The sequence below is a fragment of the Bufo bufo genome, chromosome 2, assembly GCF_905171765.1.
Source record: "Bufo bufo chromosome 2, aBufBuf1.1, whole genome shotgun sequence".
In the NCBI taxonomy this organism is placed as follows: Eukaryota; Metazoa; Chordata; class Amphibia; order Anura; family Bufonidae; genus Bufo; species Bufo bufo.
The window spans coordinates 452,388,605-452,412,599 of NC_053390.1; the positions used below are offsets into that span (position 1 = coordinate 452,388,605).

At 41.3% G+C, this 23,995-nt stretch overlaps 1 protein-coding gene across 3 annotated transcripts in view; it reads right to left on the reverse strand.

Moving 5' to 3' along the window:
* ARHGAP45 (Rho GTPase activating protein 45) overlaps positions 1 to 23,995 on the reverse strand; it is an 82,174-nt gene that overhangs the window by 969 nt on the left and 57,210 nt on the right. For 2 of the 3 annotated variants that reach the window (XM_040417576.1, XM_040417578.1), the window contains 9 exons: positions 23,820 to 23,923; positions 21,608 to 21,700; positions 21,430 to 21,507; positions 20,524 to 20,693; positions 19,944 to 20,132; positions 19,622 to 19,759; positions 18,725 to 18,948; positions 11,459 to 11,681; positions 7,398 to 7,494 (listed from right to left, as the gene is read on the reverse strand). In XM_040417576.1, the coding sequence (XP_040273510.1) occupies positions 7,398 to 7,494; positions 11,459 to 11,681; positions 18,725 to 18,948; positions 19,622 to 19,759; positions 19,944 to 20,132; positions 20,524 to 20,693; positions 21,430 to 21,507; positions 21,608 to 21,700; positions 23,820 to 23,923 (1,316 nt within the window). The remainder of the gene's footprint in view (positions 1 to 7,397; positions 7,495 to 11,458; positions 11,682 to 18,724; positions 18,949 to 19,621; positions 19,760 to 19,943; positions 20,133 to 20,523; positions 20,694 to 21,429; positions 21,508 to 21,607; positions 21,701 to 23,819; positions 23,924 to 23,995) is intronic. The other variant, XM_040417577.1, reaches the window with a different exon arrangement.

The following is a 23,995-nucleotide window of genomic DNA, read 5'->3' on the forward strand; positions in this document are numbered from 1 at the left end:
ACTGTTACTATGGAGGAACATACAGGATTCCATCTCTGGAATAGGCTCCCTGAATTGAAGGACTGCACAAGCCTGGCCACTCCCCGTTCTGGAAGTCCTAGTCCTATAGCGGTGAACGAAGGGATGTACACCTATATGACATTGATGGCATATGCTAGCACAACCCTTTAAGTTGTATGTATCAGTAATGTGGTGACTGTCCCGAGTGTAGAATGGACAGTACACAGACTAAATACTGATATAGTCCAGCGAAAATTACAGCATGTGCTACGTTTTCTGCTCAATTCCTGCAACACATGGGCTCAATCTGTGTTTAGCACCTGGAACATCAACAAGCTTTACATCTCTTGTTTGAATAAGCCTGTTATACTTAATCCTGGGCTTTGTTCTTGATTTGAGTTTTTCAATCTTAACCCTTAGGTTCCAATGCCACCATTTAATATGGCATACAATGTAGTGGGAAGCAGGAAAAAAATTCCAAATGGGGTGGAATAAAAAAAAAAGAAAAACACAATTCCTCCACAGTTTTATGGGTTTTGTCCCTACGGCGTTCTCTATGCGGCAAAACTGCCCTGTGCCCTTCATTCTCTTGGTATGTACGATTACAACGATATCACATATGTACAGGTTTTATACGTTTTAATACTGAAACAATAAGTTAAAACTTAAAAAAAAAAAAAAATAATTTTTTTAACATCACCATATTCTGACCCCCATAACTTTTTTTTTATAGTACTATCTACTGAACTGTGTGAGGGCTTATTTTTTGTGGGATGATCTGTAGTTTTTATTGTGTGTCTTTTTGATCACATTTTCTTAAAAAAAAAATTGGGGTAAGAGAAGCGACTAATAAATGGTGAATCGGTCATTTCAATACTCCTTTTTTTTTTTTTTTTTGTTACTCCATTCGCCGAAAATATTTTTATATTTTAATAGCACGGGCACTTTCAGACGCGGTAATGCCGGTGATGTTTATATATTTAATTATTTTTGTATTCTAAGGGAAGAGGGGGGATTTAAATTGAGGCTACAATGTCCACTAGCCTGTTTAATATTGTTAATATACTCCCCTAGGAGTATAGTAAAATCTCTAATTGCTCATGTCCTATGTTGGCCTGCCACTGCAGCTCTAATGCGCTGGGTCTCTCCAGAGAGACTGTGTATTATAATTAATGACCGGCATCCCTGATCGTTGGTCTTAACCCAGAAGCACGCGCTTCCAGGTTTTTCGGTATTTAGATGCCGTGATCATACTTGAACACGGCATCTAAAGGCTAGAATGACCGCAATAGACATTATTGCTAGTCGCGGACATTAGCCACTGACCTCTGCTGTTTAAACAGCAGAGACCTGCCGGCTGTGGTGCCTGCTGCACGCGTGAGCAGGCGCCATGTTTAAAGACCCTACCAGTGCCGTTAAGGTGGATTTAGACTTGCCGAGCTAAAGTCAATTGTCAGGAAAGAAGGGTTCCTTTCCAACAGTCGGCTGCTCGTTAAGTGGAGGTGAAGCTCTGCATTTACATGCAGAGATCACCTCCACAGTATGAGGATGAGCCTCATACAGCTGAATTGTTTCTGGGCAGCAGATCGCTGTTTAGAAAGCATGATCTGCTGCCCAGAAACTATAATTTAGGTGCCTGCACTAACGATTATTGCACCTTTAGATGGGCAGATTGTCAGGAACAAGCATTTAATCTGCCCGATTATCTTCCTGTCCAAATCCACCTGTCTTACACAGGGCGATTGAGAAAGCGATTGCTTGCTAGTGGAGGAGACCGCTGCTATTACATGCAGTGATCTTCTCCCCAGTATGGGGAGGAGCGATCGTTATGCCATCGCTGGTCCCCATGCGGTTTAGTGGTAGATCGTAATTAGACAGCACAATCTGCCTCTGGCAACTGATGATTAAGTGTGCTTAAAAATCACAATTGCCCAATGAACGATCGTTTGCTCGTTCATCAGGTAATCGGCAGCAGTATTACACTGCAATATGATCACTAACGAGTGTTCATACTATCGCTAGTTGGCGATCATCTTCTGAAAAATCGGCAGGTGTAATATAGCCTTAGGCCTCATGCACACGAACGTATTTTCTTTCCGTTTATTTCAATGGGTCCGCAAAAAAAACGGAAGTTACTCTGTGTGCATTCCATTTCCGTACCGCAAAAAAATAGAACATGCCCTATTATTGTCCGCATTATCGACAAGGATAGGACTGTTCTATTAGAGGCCAGCTGTTCCATTCCGCAAAATACGGAATGCACACGGATGTTATTATTTGCGCACCGCAAAATACATAGTCGTGTGCATGAGGCCTTAAGGGTGAGTTTACACGTCAAGTATTTCACCAAGGTCTTCCGCAACTTCCAGCGATACGAAGTTTGACTACACTGAGCCAATACATTTTAATGCTGTACGGAAAGAGAATTAAAAACTTAGGGGCACGTTTATCAAGACCGGTGTTTTAGACGCCGGTCTTGATAAACCCCTAAGCTGACAGGGGTTTCTTCGTAACTTCAGCGGATCTTCCGCCAGTTCTAAATGTAAGACAGCTTCCTAGCTGTCTTACATTTAGACCTTTTTTTTACGCCTGAAACAGGCGTAGAAAATGGTAAATGAGAAGGTCCTGCCAACCCTCCCACTTTTTTAGACCTGGCATGAGCGGGGAGAAGTCGCAGATTTTGGCGCTACTAGCTGTTGTGCCGCAATCTGCGTCTGAACTATGCCTAATATAGCCGTATTTCAGCTTAGTAGATGACCCCCTAAGTTTTTGAACGAATTGACTTTTTTGACTAATTGACTCCATAAAAAATCTTATTTATATGAAATTACAAATACACTGTGTCTTTTCAAAGAGCAAGGGTACAATAATCACATTCCTGTAGCTGCTACTAGGGGAAGTGTACTGGATACATTTATAAGGAAGCTGTCAACAGCTTTAACCATGCTAAACTGCCAACAACACTAGGTAGGAGGTTGGAGTGAACTCCACAAACATACCTTTTGTGGCCCTTTTATCAGTAGTAAGAATATAAACTTTTACTCTGCCATATTCTGCTCCTTAAAGGGGTTCTACAGGAATTAATACAATTACTGAAAATACTTAAATATTACTTTATTACACATTCCCAAATACCTCTTATTAGTTATAATGTTTTGTCTGCAGAGCAATCATCAGGAGAAATAAAATGGCTGCCGTCCTATTAGTACACACAAAACCTGTCCTAATCACACAGCAGGGCAAGTTACACTGAGCTAAAGAGCTCGTCCTCCTTTCTGCTCTACATGTCAGGGATCCTGAATACAGTTTAATATGATCTTCAGCTGAATCTCTGTGGGAATGGAGTTCGTGAGATACGAAGTACAGAGAGCAGGTGGGGGTGTGGACAATGAGCAGCATTTGTATCCAGTCTCCATTACCACAGCACCACATTACGAGTTTGTCTCTTCATGAACTCCATTTCCACAGTGCTTCAGCTAAAGTTGTTTTCAGCTGTCTTCAGGATCATAATACCTGACAAGTAGGACAGGAAGATGAGGCAGCTCTTTAGCTCAGTGTTGTGAAGTAACTTGTCCTCCTGTGTGATTAGGACAGGTTTTGTGTGTACTAATAGGACGGCGTCCATTTTATTTCTCCTACTGATTGCTCCCCAGACAAAACACGCCATTCTAACTACTAAAAGGTATTTGGGAATATATTTATAATAAAGTAATATTTAAGTATTTTAATTTTCTTAATTCCTAGAGAACCCCTTTAAGTGCAATGGAGGCAGAACTTCACTCTTAGGCCTCCTGCACACAAATGTGGGCATACCCAAATAAGATCCACATGCATTCAGTACAGATTTATGTGCATTTCTGCATCATATCCACACCAGAAACTGCAATTTCTAATTGTGGATTTTGGTGCGGATTTCATATGGTTTTGCCAGCATCCCCCTTTAAATGTTCTCTGAATTGAGCGGTTTCACAGCCCCTCCCCTCTGCTTTGAGTGACAGGTGTAGCATGCAACCAGGGGGCCACTACAGCTCTCACTCAGAGGGAAGGGGCTGTGAAGCTCCACCTCTAGTGCATTTAAAGAAAGTCATATCTGGTACATTGCTGTGCAACCAGCTCATCTGATTTCAGTTGTGCCATTCTTATAGTGATCGGTCTTCCTTGCTGGTAAAATGGCTTTTTTGAAATATGCTAATTTTGCCTTTAGTGCAATGATGGCGGTGCAGATGCTCTCATTACACAGAAGCTCAGCTCCATTCTCTGCCCAGCCCCTCCCTTGGACCATTGATTGACAGGACTAAGCAGTAGGTACATCTACATAGATGTATATCTACATAGTTGCCAACTGCTTTGATCTTGCAGGGACTGTCCTTAATTTTCGGACAGTCCTGGCATATTCAGGCTGTTCTGAGCTGAAAATGAGTGAGGTTGATATAAACCCTGCCTCTAAGTGGGCGTCCCCATCTTGTTTCGGCATTCCTAGGGTGGGGCTTACATGTATGTACATTTATTTGTACTGCTCTCCTCAGTTCCGATCTAGTGCTGTAAGCAGTTTAGAATGCTCAAAATTACAGAAATATGTCCTTTAAACCGATTTGATACATATGCAAATTAACCTGAGATGAGTCCTGTCCCTGACTCATCTCCAGGACAGGACTCATCTCAGGTAATTTGCATATGTATCAAATCGTTTTTTTTACACAATAAAAGCACACAGAGCTATGGGGACTGGGTATTGCGGATGTGCTAGCGGCCATCTAGCAAACCATGTCCTCGGCTCTATACACAAAATCCCGGTGACAGGTTCCCTTTAAACTGCTCCTATAGACATCAATTGGAAAGTGTACCTAAAAACAGAACTGACTCCTATTCAAATATATTGTGAAATTGATCAGCGCAAAATAAGGTACATACACTTACCTAAAGAATTATTAGGAACACCATACTAATACGGTGTTGGACTTCCTTTTGCCTTCAGAACTGCCTTAATTCTATGTGGCATTGATTCAACAAGGTGCTGATAGCATTCTTTAGAAATGTTGACCCATATTGATAGGATAGCATCTTGCAGTTGATGGAGATTTGAGGGATGCACATCCAGGGCACGAAGCTCCCATTCCACCACAGTCCCAAAGATGGTCTATTGGGTTTGAGATCTGGTGACTGTGGGGGCCATTTTAGTACAGTGAACTCATTGTCATGTTCAAGAAACCAATTTGAAATGATTCGAGCTTTGTGACATGGTGCATTATCCTGCTGGAAGTAGCCATCAAGGATGGATACATGTTCTCATTCTGTTTACGCCAAATTCGGACTCTACCATTTGAAATGTCTCAACAGAAATCGAGACTTATCAGACCAGGCAACATTTTTTTCAGTCTTCAACAGTCAATTTTTGGTGAGCTCGTGCAAATTGTAGCCTCTTTTTTCCTATTTGCAGTGGAGAGATGGTACCCCGGTGGGGTCTTCTGCTGTTGTAGCCCATCCGCCTCAAGGTTGTGCGTGTTGTGGCTTCACAAATGCTTTGCTGCATACCTCGGTTTGTAACGAGTGGTTATTTCAGTCAACGTTGCTCTTCTATCGGCTTGAATCAGTCGGCCCATTCTCCTCTGACCTCTAGCATCCACAAGGCATTTTTGCCCACAGGACTGCCGCATACTGGATGTTTTTCCCTTTTCACACCATTCTTTGTAAACCTAGAAATGGCTGTTGCGTGAAAATCCCAGTAACTGAGCAGATTGTGAAATACTCAGACCGGCCCGTCTGGCACCAACAACCATGCCACGCTCAAAATTGCTTAAATCACCTTTCTTTCCTATTCTGACATTCCAGTTTGGAGTTCAGGGAGATTGTCTTGACCAGGACCACCCCCCTAAATGCCATTGAAGCAACTGCCATGTGATTGGTTGACTAGATAATTGCATTATGAGAAATAGAACAGGGTTCCTAATAATTCTTTAGGTGAGTGTATTGACATATCACATTACAAGGATGCCATATAGTAGCATCCGTCACCATAGGGTTCCATAAAAAAAAAAAAGTTTGTGTAACCTATAGATTTTCTACTGGACTCTGCAGGATTGAAAAGCGTATTATGCTTTAGCATCCTTTTTCCCCCAACATATACGGTATGTCTTTTGACTTGTAAATTACTAAAGTATGTTAACACTTTTGACCCTGGCTGCTTTTATTGCCTGTTTTCTTTATTGCCATGAGAAGGCAAGTGTTACAACTTATTGGATGCTATTTGGGAACACAACAACTTTTTAACCTCTGTAATTTCTGACAAAATAAGGTGTAAACCGAGCAATACATTTTGGTGCCTTTAAATGGGTTTTCCAAGACTTTTATACTGATGACCTATGCCATGATCAATGGGGGTCCAACACCCAGGACCCCCATCGAACAGCTGTTTCAGAAGGCACCGGCTCTCCTGTAAACACCATAGCTTTCTCAACTAATCACAGCGCCATACATATAGTGGCTGTGACTTCACATGGCCTAGGCTAAGATGCGAGAAGGCCACGGTGCCTTCTCAAACAGCTGATCGGTGGTGGTCCCAAGTGGAGGATACAGTAGGTTATCAGTATAAAAGTCTTTGAAAACCCCTTTAATTTTTAGTACGTACTGATTTTGTATTCACTAGGGCTAGCTTTTCAACTTGCAGTCATCACAGATGTGGCTACCAAAGACACATTATGTCACCGGCAGTTCTGTGAGAAGGTCTGGTAGACGTTCTTCTCTACCTCTTGTATGATGTTCTTTGTTTTGGTTTCACTTTCTCATCTCCTTTCCTTCTGCCAGGTGTCACTTATTTAGACTAATCGTCTTCCTTTATATTCCCTCCCATACTGCCTCACTTTGCGGTTTATACTACTTCCTGGATGAAGTGTTCACTGCTGGAGGCTGCTTCTGCTGTTTGCTCAGATAATCCTTTACTTTATTGTGTTCCTTGCTGGCTTGATTCTAGGTGACCCTGACTCCGTCCGTATTAAGTGCAGGGAGCCGGTGGTCGTGTCCCCTCACTATTAATAGGGTTTTCAGGTGTCACACACGCGTGGGCATGCAATCGTCCTAGCCATCGAGACCCTTGCAATGTGCATAGCAGTCAGGGAGAGCTCTTAGGGTTTTAATAGGGCTCTCCTATAAGCTCCTTAGTTTGGATCAAGCCAGTCGCTCGTTTATTCATAAGTTCCAGCTATCTGCAAACTTCACCCGTGACACATTAAAAATGTGGAAAATGATTGAAAATTATTGTGAAATGGGACTCTTTTCCTAATTACTTATGACTGGACCTGATCCTGTTTTTCAGTCTGAATATACATCTCCTGGGCAGAGGTGTTCAGCATGTGGCAGATGCTGTGATGTAATTACACTGGCACAGTATTGATGTAACTCACCTCTAAACACTGTAGACTGGAATTCAGTTACAACTTCAGGTACCTCCTCTTCAACAGTGACTTGAAGTTTGGAAACACTTCCTTGTGAAGAGTCATCCTGCAGAGAGCACATGCAAAGACCCACATCAGTATCAAAACATATAGTTTACATTTGTATTGTGGTTTCTGTCCTGATTCGTCAGAAAAACTGAAAAAAAATGATCCATGAACACATGGTCTATGGCGACATCCACCACCTTGTGGAATGTAAAGAATCGATTAGATCTTACCGTCTCTTGTTGGTATTTATTCGGTACTCCCCGGTCTATGGCGACTGGCTCATTTGTAATGTCTAATGGTTAAAGCAATATGTGCAGACCCTAATATGCCTTGTTGGGGGACTGCGTTAACCCCTTCCTGACAGTGATTTTCGTTTTTGCGTTTCCATTGTCTGCTCCCTGCCTTTTATTTTTCCGTTCACATAGCCATATGAGGGCTTGTCTTTTGCGGAACAAATTGTACTTTCTAATGATACCATTTAATGTTGCACAGAATGTAGTGGGAAGCTGGAAAAAAATTCCAAATGGGGTGGAATGGGGAAAAAAAAAAAAAAAACATAATTCCACAGTTTTATGGGTTTTCTTTTTATGGCGTTCCCTATGCAGTAAAACTGACTGGTGCTCTTCATTCTCCATGTCAGTACGATTACAGTGATACCACATATGTAGTTTTTCTTGCTTTTTAATACAGATTATTTTTTTTAAACTTCCTTGAAAAAATGACATTTTCCTTTCATAACCATATTATGACCACCATAACTTTTTTTATTGTCTATGGAGATGAATGAGGGTTCATTTTTTTGGGAATAATCTTTGTTAATTTTGTTAATACTATTTTTGCATGTGTATGACTTTTTAATCACTTTTTTATTCAATTTTTTTGGAGGTAATATGATGAAAAAACGGCGAATCGTGCATTAATTAGTTACAGTATTCACCGTATGGGATACGTTTTTTTTAAATTTTAATAGTAAGGGTGTTGTCGCATGGGGCGATGCCCATGATGTTCATTTTTTTTATTGTTTAAGTAGTTTTATTTTGGGGAAGTTTGTAAAACTTTTTTTAAACTTTTTTTAGGTCCCCAAGTGGACCACAACATGCAATCATCAGATTGTAATTTGTATAGAATAATGGAATTTTCTCCATTATCCTATACAGATAGTATATTCCAATTTAGTGCTATCACTTGCTGGCCTGAATTGTAATATACAAGCAATGAGCCTGGAACCCTAGTACAGGCTCAGGCTCATTACTTACAAGGAACCCCTTCCTCCTTCTCCGCCCGGAGGAGGTGTTCCTGCCCGTGAAGCGTGCGCTTCCAGGTTTCCGGCCTTTCAGATGCTGTGGTCACATGTGAGGGGTTAAATTGGCACGTGATTGGCATTTCCGACGATTGCGGACATTCGCCGTATATGTACGGCAGATGTCCAGAGGGGGTTAAATTTAATGGATCTACATCACAGAGTCACCATTCTGATAAGGCCACCCCAGGCCAATGTCCAACTCTGTGCTAACCAGCCCTAGGCTGAACCTATACTTGGGTCCCAACATGCCAAGTTTCTGTCTTCAGGCTACTACAACTAGCAAAGATGGAGGCTACATATGGCAGACCCTGTATCCTTTGGATATTACAACCAAGCCAGTCGTTATTGACCTGAGGACATCAAACAAACACCAACAGGAGACAGTAGAATCAAAATGTTTTTTTTTTACATTCTGCAAGATGGAGGATATCACTGTACACTATGGCCCTGATTTATCATGCCTTTACTCCAGAATTCTGTCTTTAAAAAGTAGCAAAAATTGGGCTTTTGTGACTTTTTGGGTTAACTTGCGCAAAAATTTTGCAACTTTTAGCATTTTTACAACACTCACTCCAGTTTGAAGAATGGGTGGGAAAGTGGGAGTGGTTAGCTGTGTTAATAGAGTTTCATTCCAGATTTATCAATGCGACTTTAAAAAAGAAAAAATACACAAAAGAAGTTGCAATCTCGCTCTAGTAGGAGGGAGAAGTAGGAAAACTGCAGTAGCTTTTGTAGGTAAAAGTGTTAGGTTTAAAGGGGTTTTCCGAGACTTTTTTTTATTAATGACCTATCCTATGGATATGGTCATCAGTATCTGATCGGTGCGGGTCCAACACCCGGGACCCCCACCAATCAGCTGTTTCAGAAGGCAGCGGTGCTCCTGTGAGTGCCACAGCCTTCTCTGCTTTTCATAGGCCAAGTGATGTCACGTTCATCGATCACGTGGTCTAGGAGCAGCTCTGCCCCATTTAAGTGAATGGGGCTAGCTGAGCTGCAATACCTTCTCAAACAGCTGATCGATGAGGGTCCAGGGTGTCGGACCCCCACCGATCAGATACTGAAGACAGATTGGTCATTAGTAAAAACAAATATTGGAAAACCCTTTTAAGGATAAGACAAGACAAACAACATTTGATAAATGTGGCTTAAAGGAAACCTGTCACCAGTTTTATGCTGCTAGGTTCTATGCTGCTAGTCCCCATATTCATATCCTCATGCCTCTGATTGACAGGTTTTTTCAACATATGAATTAGCAGCAGGTGGATGGGTAAAGCAGGAGCTCATGAATATGGGGATGCGTTTGGGATGCTCTGGAGCTGTTTAGCACAAGATTTTAGTGAAACGGCTGGGTCAATTAAACAGTTACCAAGCATTTTGCTAAGGGGATCTGTATCTAGTTTATGTTGCCCTTTAGTGTTGAGCGAATCGAGCTTCGGATCCTAGATTCGAAGTCGATTCGCTCCAAACTTAGTTTTAATGCTGTATGGAGATGGGTCTTCGTACAGCATTCAAATGTATTGCCTCTGGAGAGGTGAAATTCGTTATCACCAAAGTCTCGCAAGAGTTCGGCGAATAACTTCGGCCATCGATTTTTAAACTTTAAAACTATTTTAAAACATGGATACGAAATGATTGGTATCTCTGTACCGAGGCCGACTTCGGATCCATGTTTTCATATGGTTTTAAGTTAAAAAAAATCTAATCCCAAAGTTATTCACCGAAGTCCCACCAGACTTTGGGAATAATGAATTTCCCTCACTGGAGCCCATACATTTGAAGGAGGCGGCTCTCCGTACAGCATTCAAACTAAGTTTTGAACGAACCAACTTTGGATCTAGGATCCAAAGCTCGATTCGCTCAACACTATTGCCCTTAGTTAGGACTCCATAAAACTGTTGACGGATTCTCTTTAAAGTACCCCAACAAAGACTCAAGCAAAACTGACTTCAGATATTCTCCTCATAATAAATTCACCGCTATGTGTTTGTCTTATTTGCTTGTATCACCCCCCACCGTACTATGGTAGTGGTGAGGGTAGGTCATCAATACAGGAAACGGGACACACCCCTTAAAGAGAGCTCTGTATAAACAAATGCCCACAATTGTCAATAAACTGAAGCAATGTCGTACAGAAGAGTGGGCCAAAATTATTCCAGAACGATATGAGAGGCTGATAAAGATGTACAGAGAATGACAACTTTAAGTTATTGCTACTAAAGGTGGTTGTACAAGCTATTGATTCATGGGGTGTACCTAGTTTATTACACGTGGCTTTTTTATTTTGGCTTCATTGGGATCATATGTGGCTTTTCATTTTGGCTTCATTGGGATCACATGTGGCTTTTCATTTTGGCTTCATTGGGATCACATGTGGCTTTTCACTTTGGCTTCATTGGGATCACATGTGGCTTTTCATTTTGGCTTCATTTGGATCACATGTGGCTTTTCACTTTGGCTTCATTGGGATCACATGTGGCTTTTCACTTTGGCTTCATTGGGATCTGGTATGTTGCTGTTCATCTGAGGTTACATTTACCTAATATTAAGACCTTCTAAGGACCTTTTGTTTGTATGTCCTGATACATAAAACCATAGAATTCAAAGAGGGTGTACTTGGAATGCTGTAGATTCAGCAGTATATGACTGTAAGTTCATCAAGAATGGAGCAACATTTTAAGGCAATAAATCTGACAGTTTTATGTATATGTATTATGCTTACATCATTGGTCCTCAATAGCTTTTCCATGGATAAAGGAGACTCCTGGAAGATCTTGTCAAAGAAGACAATAAGTGCTTCCACAATTCGTGCTTGGTGAGGATAATCCACAAGAGATGACAGAGAAACGGTAGCATCTGTAGGACGTGGTCGCATCAGTGCAGGCCCAAAAACGATGCCTAGGTTGCTAGGGCTCATTTTATTGATTTGTTCTTGTTCTGAAACTCTGCAGGAAAAACAGAATCAACATACCCATCATAATTGCACATCATCATCTCCTGTATTACATAAAATCAGCCGAAACACATACTTTTTAGATAACCTGCACACGTTGCAGATTACACCAGAATCCGCATGTGTGCTGTACTTTTTTTTAGTACGGAAATGCAGAAAAATCCACATGAAAATCCGCGCAGAATTTGTTTTTAAACCCGCACCTGTGTGCAGGTACCCTAAAGGAGTATTCTCATCTCAGGCATTTATAGCATATCCACAGGATCTTCCAGAATATCTAATAGATGCAGGTCCCACCTCTGAGACTCACTGCTATCTCTCGAATGGGATCCTGCTGGATTACAGAAACATTTGAGAGCGCCATGCTACACTGTTTCTGTAACTCCTGTTAATGTCTATGGGTGTTAGAGACACAGTGTGGCACAGGGAGCTCGGCTGTTTCCATAAACCCAGCCATGTCTCCCAGCCTGGATGTGATGGCCAGCAGGACTGGGTTAAGGGACTCCCATTCTAGAGACATGTGAGAGTTGCAGAGGTGGGATCTGCATCATTAAGTTATGAGATAAGAATACCACATCGTTTTTTAGTGGCACTTTCTTTGGCTAATAAAAAAATAAAATGCATGCGTTTTTTCACAAGCGTTTTCCATACATTCATGCATTTCTTTTAATAAACACATAAAAAAAACTCCACAGACCTAAAAAAAAAAAAAAAAGGCCACCAAAAGAAGTCTGTTTGTAGTGCATTTTATATTTTCCTGTTGACTTACAGCTAAAATCTGGCCAGAGCTTAAAGGAAAAAAGGCCACAAAAAACGTGCATTTTTAACAAAAAACACAATATCTGAAACAACCCTGCGGCCACCTTTGCATGGTCAGTATTTAAATGAACAAGAAAGCAAAACAGTTGGACAAGTTCTTTAAAGGGAACCTTTCATCACCATTATGCTGTCCATACTAACGGCAGAATAAAGTAGAGACAGGTGAGTTGATTTCAGCGGTCTGTCATTTATAAGTTAAAAGTAATAGTTGCCAAAAACTAACATCACAATCATTGCAGACTGGGCCTGGAAAATAGTCCCGGCCTTATGAGAAGAGTCCTGGTTATTCATGACTTCCTGCTCTCCTGCCCACCTGCTGATGACTGACCGTCTTCTACCTAGTTTTCTCCCTTTCTCTCTAGGAGAGAACTGCCAACCATCAGCAGATGGGTGAGAGAGCAGGAGATTATGGATAACCAGGACTCTTCTCAGGGAGATTTGACTCTTCTCAAGGCCTGGGCTGTAATGATTATGATGCTGGTTCTCAGCAACCACTTACTTTTAGCTGATGAGCGACACACCACTGACATCAGCCTTTCTGTCACTACTTTATACTGCCCTCAGTACGGTCAGCATAAAGGTGATGACAGGTTCCCTTTAAAGGGAATATCTCACTTCAGCAAATGGCATTTATTATGTAGAGAAAGTTAATACAAGCCACTTACTAATGTAGTGTGATTGTCCATAATGCTTCCTCTGCTGGCTGATTCATTTTTTCATCACATTATACACTAATAATAATAATATAATAAAATGTATTTATATAGCGCAGTGCTTTACAAATACATAGGGTTCATGTCAAAACTAAGTGGCTAATATGCAACTAAAACACTAGAGGTCAGGGCCCTTCTCGTAAGAGCTTACATATACACTGCTCGTTTCCATGGTTATGACCACCCTGTAATCCAGCAGCGGTGGTCGTGCTTGTATACTATAGAAAAAAAGCACCAGCCTATGTGAGCTCCCACGGTCCCGGCCACCAGAAATACCAGCACTTTTTTCAATAGTGTGCAAACACGACCACTACTGATGGATTACAGGGTGATTGTAACCATGGAAATGAGCAGTGTATAATGTGATGGAAAAATGAATTAAACCAGTAAAGGAGACAATATAGACAATCACAATACATTAGTAAGTGCCTTGTATTAACTTTCTCTACATGATAAATGCCACTTGCTGAAGTTAGACAACCCCTTTAAGTCATATGCTGCTTAGCCTTCACGTCTTTAAGCTTTTGATCTTGTTGTTTGGTGAAACTGTTTTTAAAAAATGTAAAGAGAAAATTGTCTAACAATTCCCCCAATCATAAAGAGACAAATTAGGCTAAGTTCACTCTTCAGTTATTTGGTCAGTTATCAGTTATTGTGAGCCAAAACCAGTTGTGGTTCAAAAACCCAGAAGAGGTGTAGATCTTTCCATTACACCTGATCTCTGTGTAGGCTTCACTACTGGTTTTGGTTCACAATAACTGATGGAAATAACTGACCAAAATAATTGAAGTGTGAACTCAGCCTCACTTTAATGTGTAGCATGCAGGCTGTGGCAGCACTTCCAAAAATCAGTGCAGCTTTGAATGAAGACATAATATTTTATTAAATTATTCATAGACATGGCAGTTGGCAGATTTGCTTCTGCAAACCTATGAGTTACACTCAAAAGAAGGTAATGTAAAAGGTATGTGCTGAAAAAGATTACATCCGTAGAAACAATGCATTCAGAGCTGGGTAAGAGAACATACCCTTTCACATCATATCCCTGTATGAGAGGAGCGTATAAGCATATATTCACATGCGGCAGATTCTTTTCAGAAATTTCTGCAATGAAAAATCAGTTCTAGATGAACTGGGACAATCGCAGAAATTTCTGTAGCAAATCTGCCACATGTGAATACACCCTAAAGAAACGACACTTCTTGTTAAGTAAACCAAAGCCAGTAGTTTGTTAATGGGCTCAGAGCTGATGATGACTCCAGCACTGAAAAGTAGCAATGCTGCTCAGGACACAGCTATTAAATAGGTCTGGCAATATAAGACACCATATTACTGTATGTGTAACCCCAAAAAGATGTCTTGAAAACTTTGATAACATCTCCTTAGAGGCCCATCAACATACATATCTACAAATGCAGTCTTACCTTGGCTAGCTTCTTTACTATAGTAATGGTAAAGGCTCATTCACACGTCCATGTCCACGGCATGTCCGTGATGGCACAATCCACATTTCATCCATGACACTGTCTGTGATCCATTCATATTTGATCTGTGGTTCTGTGATTTTCAGTCTGTGTCATCCATGTTTCATGTGCTCTGCTAGGCTGAAAATTAGTTTCCATAGCATTATCTAGCAACAACCAGTGAAAACCATGGACCAAACATGGATGGAAACTGTATCTATGGTTACCCCCAGACCCATAGACTATAAATCATCATGGATGAAATAAGGCATGCTTCCGTGGTGTCCCCACAGACCCACGGTCCATGGAAAACCAATGATGTGTTAATTCACACATTAAAATCAATGGATACATCAGAAGTCTCTGGAGACCATGGACAGCACACATACATGAAACAATGACGTGTGAAAGAGACCTAACAAATCCCCAAATGTAATCTGGAGGTAATCCAGATGCTTATGGTATATGGTTGAAATGATGATCCTATCAATTATGGCTTCACTAGTACAAATCACGCCCTAGGGATTTGCAGAATTTTCTTTAGACTACTTCAAAAGAAACTCCACCCAAAACCTAAACCCGGCAGGTTTTTGTTAGTTTAGCCTTGTTTTACCTGTGTAACAGTTTTACTTACTTGTACAAATTGTATCATGGCATGAGCTAATTCATCCATTATTGGTCACAACCAGGGGTGGACACAGACAACAGAGGGCTACTGAACAAGAATAGTATATGGGTCCCTTACTCTCCAATAGCTGAGCATAATCCACTGTCCTTATTTTTCTATAACATTCCACCAGTAATTGTGAGCTATGAAAATCCATTAGCTCAATCCTTTACAGTGTATTCAGTGAGGAACAGAAGTATTTGAACACCCTGCGATTTTGCAAGTTCTCCCACTTAGAAATCATGGAGGGGTCTAAAATTCACATTGTAGCTGCATTCCCACTCTGAGAGAAAGGATAAAAAATAAAATAAAAAAATCAGGAAATCACATTGTATGATGTTTAAAGAATTTATTTGTCTTGCACTGTTGAACATAATTATTTGAACACCTGAGAAAAATCAGTGTTAATATTTTGGTACAGAAGACTTTGTTTGTCCAATTACAGAGGTCAAACGTTTCTGTATTTTCTTGACAGTTGGCACACACTGCAACAGGGATTTTGGCCACTCCTCCACACAGATCTCCTCTAGATATAACAGGTTTTTGGGGCTGTCGCTGAGCAACACAGAGTTTCAGCTCCCTCCAAAGATGTTCTATTGGATTTAGGTCTGGAGACTGGCTAGGCCACTCCAGAACCTTGATATGCTTCTTACGGAGCCACTGCTTGGTTATCCTGGCTGTGTTCTTTGGGTCGTTGTCATGTTGGAAGACCCAGCCACGACCCATCTTCAGTGCTATGACTGAGGGAAAGAGGTTGTTGTTCAAAATCTCACAATAAATGGCCCATTCATCCTCTCCTTAATACAGTGCAGTCGTCTTGTCCCCTTCGCAGAAAAGGACCCCCAAAGCATGATGTTACCACCCCCATGCTTCACAGTAGGGATGGTGTTCTTGGGATGCAACTCATCCTTCTTTTTCCTTTAAACACGACGAGTGAAGTTTAGACCAAAAAGTTCTACTTTGGTCTCATCTGACCACATGACTTTCTCCCATGCCTCCTCTGGATCATCCAGATGGTCATTGGCAAACTTCAGACTGGACATGTGATGAATTGAGCAGGGGAACCTTCTGTGCAATGCATGATTTGAAACCATGACGGCGTAGTGTTCTACCGACAGTGACCTTTAAAACTGTGGTCCCAGCTCTCTTCATGTCATTGACCAGCTCCTCCCTTGTTGTTCTGGGTTGATTCCTCACCTTTCTTATCATCAGTGATACCCCACGAGGTGAGATCTTGCATGGAGCCCTAGTCCGAAGGAGACTGACAGTCGTCTTTAGCCTCTTCCATTTTCTAACAATTGCTCCAACAGTTGATCTATTTTCACCAAGTTGCTTGGCAATTGCCCCGTAGCCCTTTCCAGCCTTGTGGAGGTCCACAATTTTGTCTCTGGTGTCTTTTGACAGCTCTTTGGTCTTGCCCATGGTAGTATTTGGCGTCTGACTGACTGTGGGTGGACAGGGGTCTTTAAAGAGCTCAGACAGGTGCTACTAAGTTAGATTAATTAGTGCAGTAGGTGGACTTTTAAAGGCACAGTAACAGGTATTTGAGAGCCAGAATTCTTGCTGTTTCTCAGGTTTCAAATACTTATGTTTGAGCAGTGCAAGACAAATAAATTCTTTTAAAAATCATACACACAATGTGATTTCCAGATTATTATTTTTTTATTCTGTCTATCAGAGTGGGAATGCACCTACAATGTGAATTTCAGACCCCTACATGATTTCTAAGTGGGAGAACTTGCTAAATCGCAGGGTATTCAAATACTCACTGTATGCAACCTAATAGACAGTACACTGACTGCATATTTGATGTCTACGTATGGTTCAACCCCATTTCCAGAATATCAGATTAAGGCCTCTTCACACGCACCGGCCCGTGTGCATTCCGCATCACTTGAATGGGTTCTGCAAAACTGGAATGCGGAATGGAAGCACGGAACGGAACCCTACGGAAGCGCTACGGAGTTCTATCTTTTTGCAGAACTGAGGGATTGCGGAACCTGTTCAAGCGAATAGGGTCCCGATCCGCATGCGGCTGGCCCACGGTTTGGTGCCCATGCATTGCGGACCACAAACGGCGGGTCCGCAATGCACGGGGCACCGGCCAGTGCATTCCGCATCACAGATGTGGACCATTGCACTTGAATGGGTCCGCAAATAAGGAGATTGCGTGGGTGGAATGGAAGCATGGAACCCTACGGAAGCACTACGGAGTTCTATCTTTTTGCGGATGGAGGGATTGCAGAACCCATTCAAGTGATCTGTCACGATCCGCATGAGGCTGGCCCACGGTCGGTGCCCGTGTGGCCACAGGGACACATGTTCGTGTGAAAGAGGCCTAAAAGGATTGCTTGAGTGTTTAATACTAATGACCCTATCCTCAGGATAAGTCATCAGTACCTGATTGGAGGAGGTCCGAGTCCTGACAACCCCTGCCAATAGCTGTTTGAAAGGCTGCAACACTATAGTGAGTGCCGCGGCCTCTTCGCAGCTTACCAACACAGCGCCATCCACTGGAAAGCCACTGTGCTTGGTATTGCAGCCCATTCACTTAAATGGGACTTAGCTGCACCTAGGCCATGTGACCTTGAATGGGACATCACTGCCTAGCACAGCTGATCAGCAGGATCCCGGGAGTCCGGACCCCCACGATCAGTATTGATGACCTATAGTGACCTGGACAACCCTTTAAATAGAGCAATTTCATACAGACAATAATACAAACTCATCTGTGCCCGAATAATAGTCGCAACTCTCAGCCCAACTGTGGCTCTGATCACCCAAACTAACATCGTCATAGAGCTATATGATGATTAACTCAGGTGATCAAACCTGTGGTCAGGTGGGATTTGTGAAAATAATACAGAGCAGAAATGTGCACTTTATTACGCTTGTACAAAATTGGGCCTAAGGGCAAAGGAGTAAGAAATATTTGGATCTATTATTACTGGCAGTTTTTATTATACAGTAGGTGGAGGCATCCATCTAGGTCAATAAATGGTTAGTGAATTGGCCAAGATATTAAATATGACTACCACACAGATTGTACAGCTTACTGTAACTAACTGTAAGGTGAACATACATATTGGAATACTGTTAGCCAGTCCCACAGATTTTGGTGGAATTAGCTGACCATCTAAAGTGTACGGGAAAGTCTCAAATCTCAACATGCCCATTCCTTTTGTTTTTAGGAGAGATAAGCAGCCATCAGAGATATGTCTGGCAGTACTGTAGCTTACCCCACTATTCCCATTCAAAACATGTGTATGTTAGGTAAGCGTGTACGTGCAAGTCAGGAGGATTAGCTGACAGCTATCTAATGTGTATGTCCAGCGTTACTCATCCAATAATTTTTTCTGTTCAGTAAACATACCTGCACAAATGCTTTACCAAATACTGCAATGTGACCCTGTTTTCAAAGGGCAGGTCCTGTAGCAGTTCTTTCAGTCTCTCCACCATAGCCAGTACCTCTGGTTCCGTTTCCGCACCTTTGTCCTCTAGTCTGGATGCTTTGCCGGTTTCACCATCACGAAGACTTTCTTTTGCAAGACCCATCAAACCATTATAGAGCCGGAAGGGCATTAGAGGCTCAGGGAGCTGAAGAAGTAAATGTACTGGGGTTATTCATGGTTAGTGAATGTATTAGTCATGAACATTGTCTTGCATTAGAGCAATTTAGCTGTAGAACTAGGAGTTATACCATGATTAATGTAACAAATGAGATAGCATATAGCACATGACAATTCTAAGAAATCTACAACCAGCTCTGGATCCAGAGATTACCTCCCATTCATTGCTGCAATTGTCCTGCAAGATTATATCAAGCTGGCAGCTTAGTAGGCATGTCCTTTTTTGCTGCAGCTCTTTCCCTATTATAGCTCAGGAAGCAGTTGAAGGATGTCACTGAGCATGTGTGTCCACTTTAGTGAGGTGGACAGAGAAATAAGAAAAACAACAAACAGCAGGTGGCGCTAAACAGATACATTTTATTAAATAACTGAGTGGCAATACAAAATTTTTAGTTACATGGCAATTACAAAAGTATTCAGTTCCAGATGCTGGTTTGAAAGCTGTTTAATATTTTCCGTGGGACAACCCCTTTAATAATAATGAAATTAAAGTGAGATAGCTGCCAACCCACATTTATTTTGTGAAACTAGGACCTGATTATTTTCTGCTTATTTTTCTTGAAGGCTCTGTTGGAAGTTTAATTCAACACACTGGACTTAGAGGAAAATATAAAGTAACAATATGTGTAAATGTTTTTTACCTGGCGAAGATAGAGTTTCAGGACGTTGCTCAGATCATGTGGTGAGGCTTGAGAAAGTTCAACTAACTCCTTCCCATTTTCAAATGCCTGGCACAACTTCTCCACACGAGTCTTTACCCCATTCACACGATATATACCCTAGAAGACAATCCAATATGAACATCACCAAACAGTAAAGCTATGAGCAACATAGGAAGACGCAGTGGAGAATGGATGTACTGATGCAGTCTTAGAATGTTTAAGGGAAACTGTTAATCCCGATTAACTATGTTTAGATAAAAATGATAAAAAGTCAGCATCTGTATTTTCATTAATTCATCACCTTCATGGTTAGCGCACGTGCTTCTATCTCTGAAACACATTTGCCAATAAGGAAAGGCACGTGATCTGGAGATCTCAACGCTGCGTCTGAGAAGTTCCTGCCAAACAAAAGTAATCGACCTTGCAATTTCTTGTGACCACACTGTATTGCCAGAGTTTCCAAACATTTCTTGTGACAAGCAAGGGAACACTGAGAAGAATAAAGAAATAGGTGTAGAAAAATTAAGAATCAATGAAAACAGTGAAACACAGTCTCTACACTTAAAACATGGAAAAATTCTAGCAACTTTTAGATAGTATGTCCAACCTTTAGAATACTGATGCAAGAATAAGGAGGCTTCCACTGAGTACAACCCCTTTTCTACTGAGCAGGTTCTCTGCCAACTAGAGGGGGGCCAGCCATGATCAGCAGTTATCACTGGGGTAGCTGCTTGGCATTCACTTAAACCATAGACAGCAATGTTCCTCCAGAGTAAGAAAAACCTTTTGTACTGTCCCTCAGCTTTGGCCAACAGAGAGATCTGATCAAGGGACCACCTCTTTAATGTTTTCATCCCATGTTCACACTCATCACCTCTTACCTCCTCACATTCAGCTCCTTGGAAATACACATAACTGTTACACTCCCGACATTTGCTTGGTGTCCGCAATTTCCGTAGCCTGTGAGTACGAGCTGCCCGGGATAAGCCAACATTACGGAATGGACCACTGGAGTGAGGTACCTCCAAGGAAGAAGGCAGCCCATTAATGTCTAAAGAAGAAAAAAATAAGTAGCAAAAATATTTTATTTCTTGTTAATGCTGATATCTTGTTGACTGATAAGATTTGTGTGTTTTCCATTGATATTTTACATGTTGAAGTGAAGTTCTGAATTCCTCTGGTTTCCATTAAGCAACATTTAGAATTACTTTTTCTGGCAGATTGCTAGGATGGTCAATTTATTCATAAACTTGTAAATGATTGTGGTCATAAAATGGGTTTTCTGAGCAGGGGGAGAGACACGCATAAAATAATTTAAAAAAAAGCAATACTTGCAGTTTGTGTTGTCACAAAAAAGGCTGCAGCAGTAAACAAAATAATGGCAATATCTCTGTAAGTAAGGCTACATGCACACGACCGTTGTGTGTTTTGCGGTCCACAAATTGCGGATCCGCAAAACACGGATGGCGTCCGTGTGTGTTACGCAATTTGCGGAACTGCACGGACAGCCATTGATATAACTGCCTATTCTTGTCTGCAAAACGGAACTGAGCAACGGATGCGGACAGCACACGAAAACTGCGGCTCGGATGCGGACCAAAACAACGGTCGTGTGCATGAGGCCTAAAACAAACATTTACTAAACTTCTGGCTGCTGCTCTAACTTCTGATTTACTAAAATATACCCAGTTTTACATTTTGGACAGAAATCGTATTCACTGAAAACTGTATGCAATTATTTGTGAGATATAATGAAGGAATCTAAGTTCAAGTTCATGGTTGACAACCTTGCTCTAGTGAAGCCAGTCTTTTGTTTTCATCACCTCCTGTGGGTGAAATAGGCTGTATAAGATTTTCCTGGAAACCTGTAAAATAAAACCAAAAGATATATTGTATATTATGTCTTACCTGAAAAGGATGTTTTGTGGATGAACATAGAACTTGTGGATATTACTGCTGCTTTACCATGTTTAGTACCTGCTGATTCCTTGCTTCCAGTCAGATCTCCATCAGTCAGAGCACTAGGCCATGACTTATGCACTTGATGGCCTTTTCCTCCTAATAAATGATTAAAGGTTAAATCAATTCACTTAGATCCATATAATATCATACATACACTTACCGTATACTCCTGAATGTACAAAACTAAGTGTAAGTGTGACTTGTGGACAAACGCAAATTATCTGTCATATAAATGCATCACCTTCAAGTTTTTTTTATTTTTTTTTTAATTTAAACACTGTTGACCTATTCTTAGGCTAGGTCATCTATGTTTAAAGGGGTTTTCTCACTTCAGCAAGTGGCATTTATCATGTACAGAAAGTTAATACAAGGCAGTTACTAATGTAGTGTGATTATCCATATTGTCTCCTTTGCTGGTTGGATTCATTTTCCATCACATTATACACTGCTCGTTTCCATGGTTACAGACCACCCTGCAATCCAGCAGCGATGGTCATGCTTGCACACTATAGTAAAAAGTGCCGGCCTCTCTGGTGGCCAGGACCATGGGAGCTCCCACAGACTGGTGTTTTTCTTCTATAGTCTGCAAGCACGACCACCACTGATGGATTGCAGGGTGGTCGTAACCATAGAAACAAGCAGTGTATAATGTGATGGAAAATAATATAATGTATATGCAGTGTATAATGTGATGGAAAAATTTATGAAGCCAGCAAAAGAGACATTATGGATAATGACAATACATTAGTAAGTACCTTGTATTAAATTTCTCTACATCAGGGGTAGGCAACCTCCGGCACTCCAGCTGTTGTGAAACTACAACTCCCAGCATGCATACTTGCTCTGCTCTTCTAAGAACCTACATAGAAATGAATGGAGCATGCTGGGAATTGTAGTTTCACAACAGCTGGAGTGCCGAAGGTTGCTGATCCCTGCTCTACATAATAAATGCTATTTGCTGAAGTGAGAAAACCCCTTTAAATCTCAAATAGGCCACCAATACATATTCCGAGAAAATCCCTTATAGTAATATATCCCAATATCTTACGTTTCCTACCCTGGTCTTATTAGTGTGCTAGAGTAAGAAGCACTAAATTTATTAAGAGAATCTAAAGAGAATACATTTAGCGAATCATCTGGAAGTCTGTGCCCCAGAAAAGCACATCTATGCCGAAGCTTGTGTAGGTTTTTTGCAATAATTTACAACAGTTTCTGGCATAAATGATAGTAAATCTGTTGAGCAGTGCTAGGCCACACACCCTCCTGCTAAGCCTCATGCACTTTTTTAAAAGTAGGGAGAAAAATGTAAAATTGAAAATTGGCAATTGTGCAAGAAATTGCGACCTTTGAACACCAGAAAATTGCTGTACAGTTTCTGAGAAATCCCCCCTAATAACTATGTGCCAACAATGGGGCACATTTATTAAGACTGGCGTTTTAGACGTTGATCTTAATATAGGCCCATAGCTGGAGGCGGATCCAGCGCCAGTCCTAAATGTAAGACAGCTTCCGACCATCTGCACCTAGTTTCTGCGTAGAAACAGTATAATAAATGACCCCCTTTATCTCAATCTGCTCAGCAAATCTCTTGCACTGTATTTTGTGGCGACAGGTCCTCATTGATTTAAATCCCTAAATGTATAAAACCTCTTTTAAAGAAATGGTTCTAAAGATGGCCATACACATACTGAACTCACTGAGAATGGCAGGTTCAGCTGACACACTAATGTGTGTGGGGAGCTTCGGACTCTCCCCCGACACTTCTCAGGTGAGACATGGATCTGGTGAAATACATATTTTCGCCCAATCCTTCTGTTTTCCGGGAAGATAAGCCACTGTCAGAACTTTCAGGCAGCAGCTTTCTCCATTCTCTTCATAGGATACAGAGACACGCTCGGTATGTGTATGGGGAACACGGAAGAGATGGCTGTTGGCCGAACGATCATTTAGGGTTGCCGAACTGTTGCAACATTTATTATACCTTCTACCTTTAAAAACTTTCGTACGGACATGGGACAGCTCATTTGATTATCTTGTTTGTTTAGCTTTGATGACTGTAGATCACTATGCAGGGATCTGTTTCTGGCTTTTTGGTTTACCTTTTGTAATTCTACTGTAAATGACAATACAAAACTTCAAATCAGGTAGTGACAGCAATTTTTTAGCTATCAAAACGCTTGTAAAAAACCCTCTATGGAGTTATTTGTTTTCTCACCTCTCCTCTCCACGGTACGGTCTTCTCCTGTAATGTCTTTATTTTCTGTAGATGGACAATCCTTTGAGCTCCAACTTGACTTTCTGTTTCGAATGCATGGTGGCCTAAACATACAAAAACAATTTTAAAACATTTGTAAAAACCAAAATGGTGACAAGATGTACAATAATAGAGCA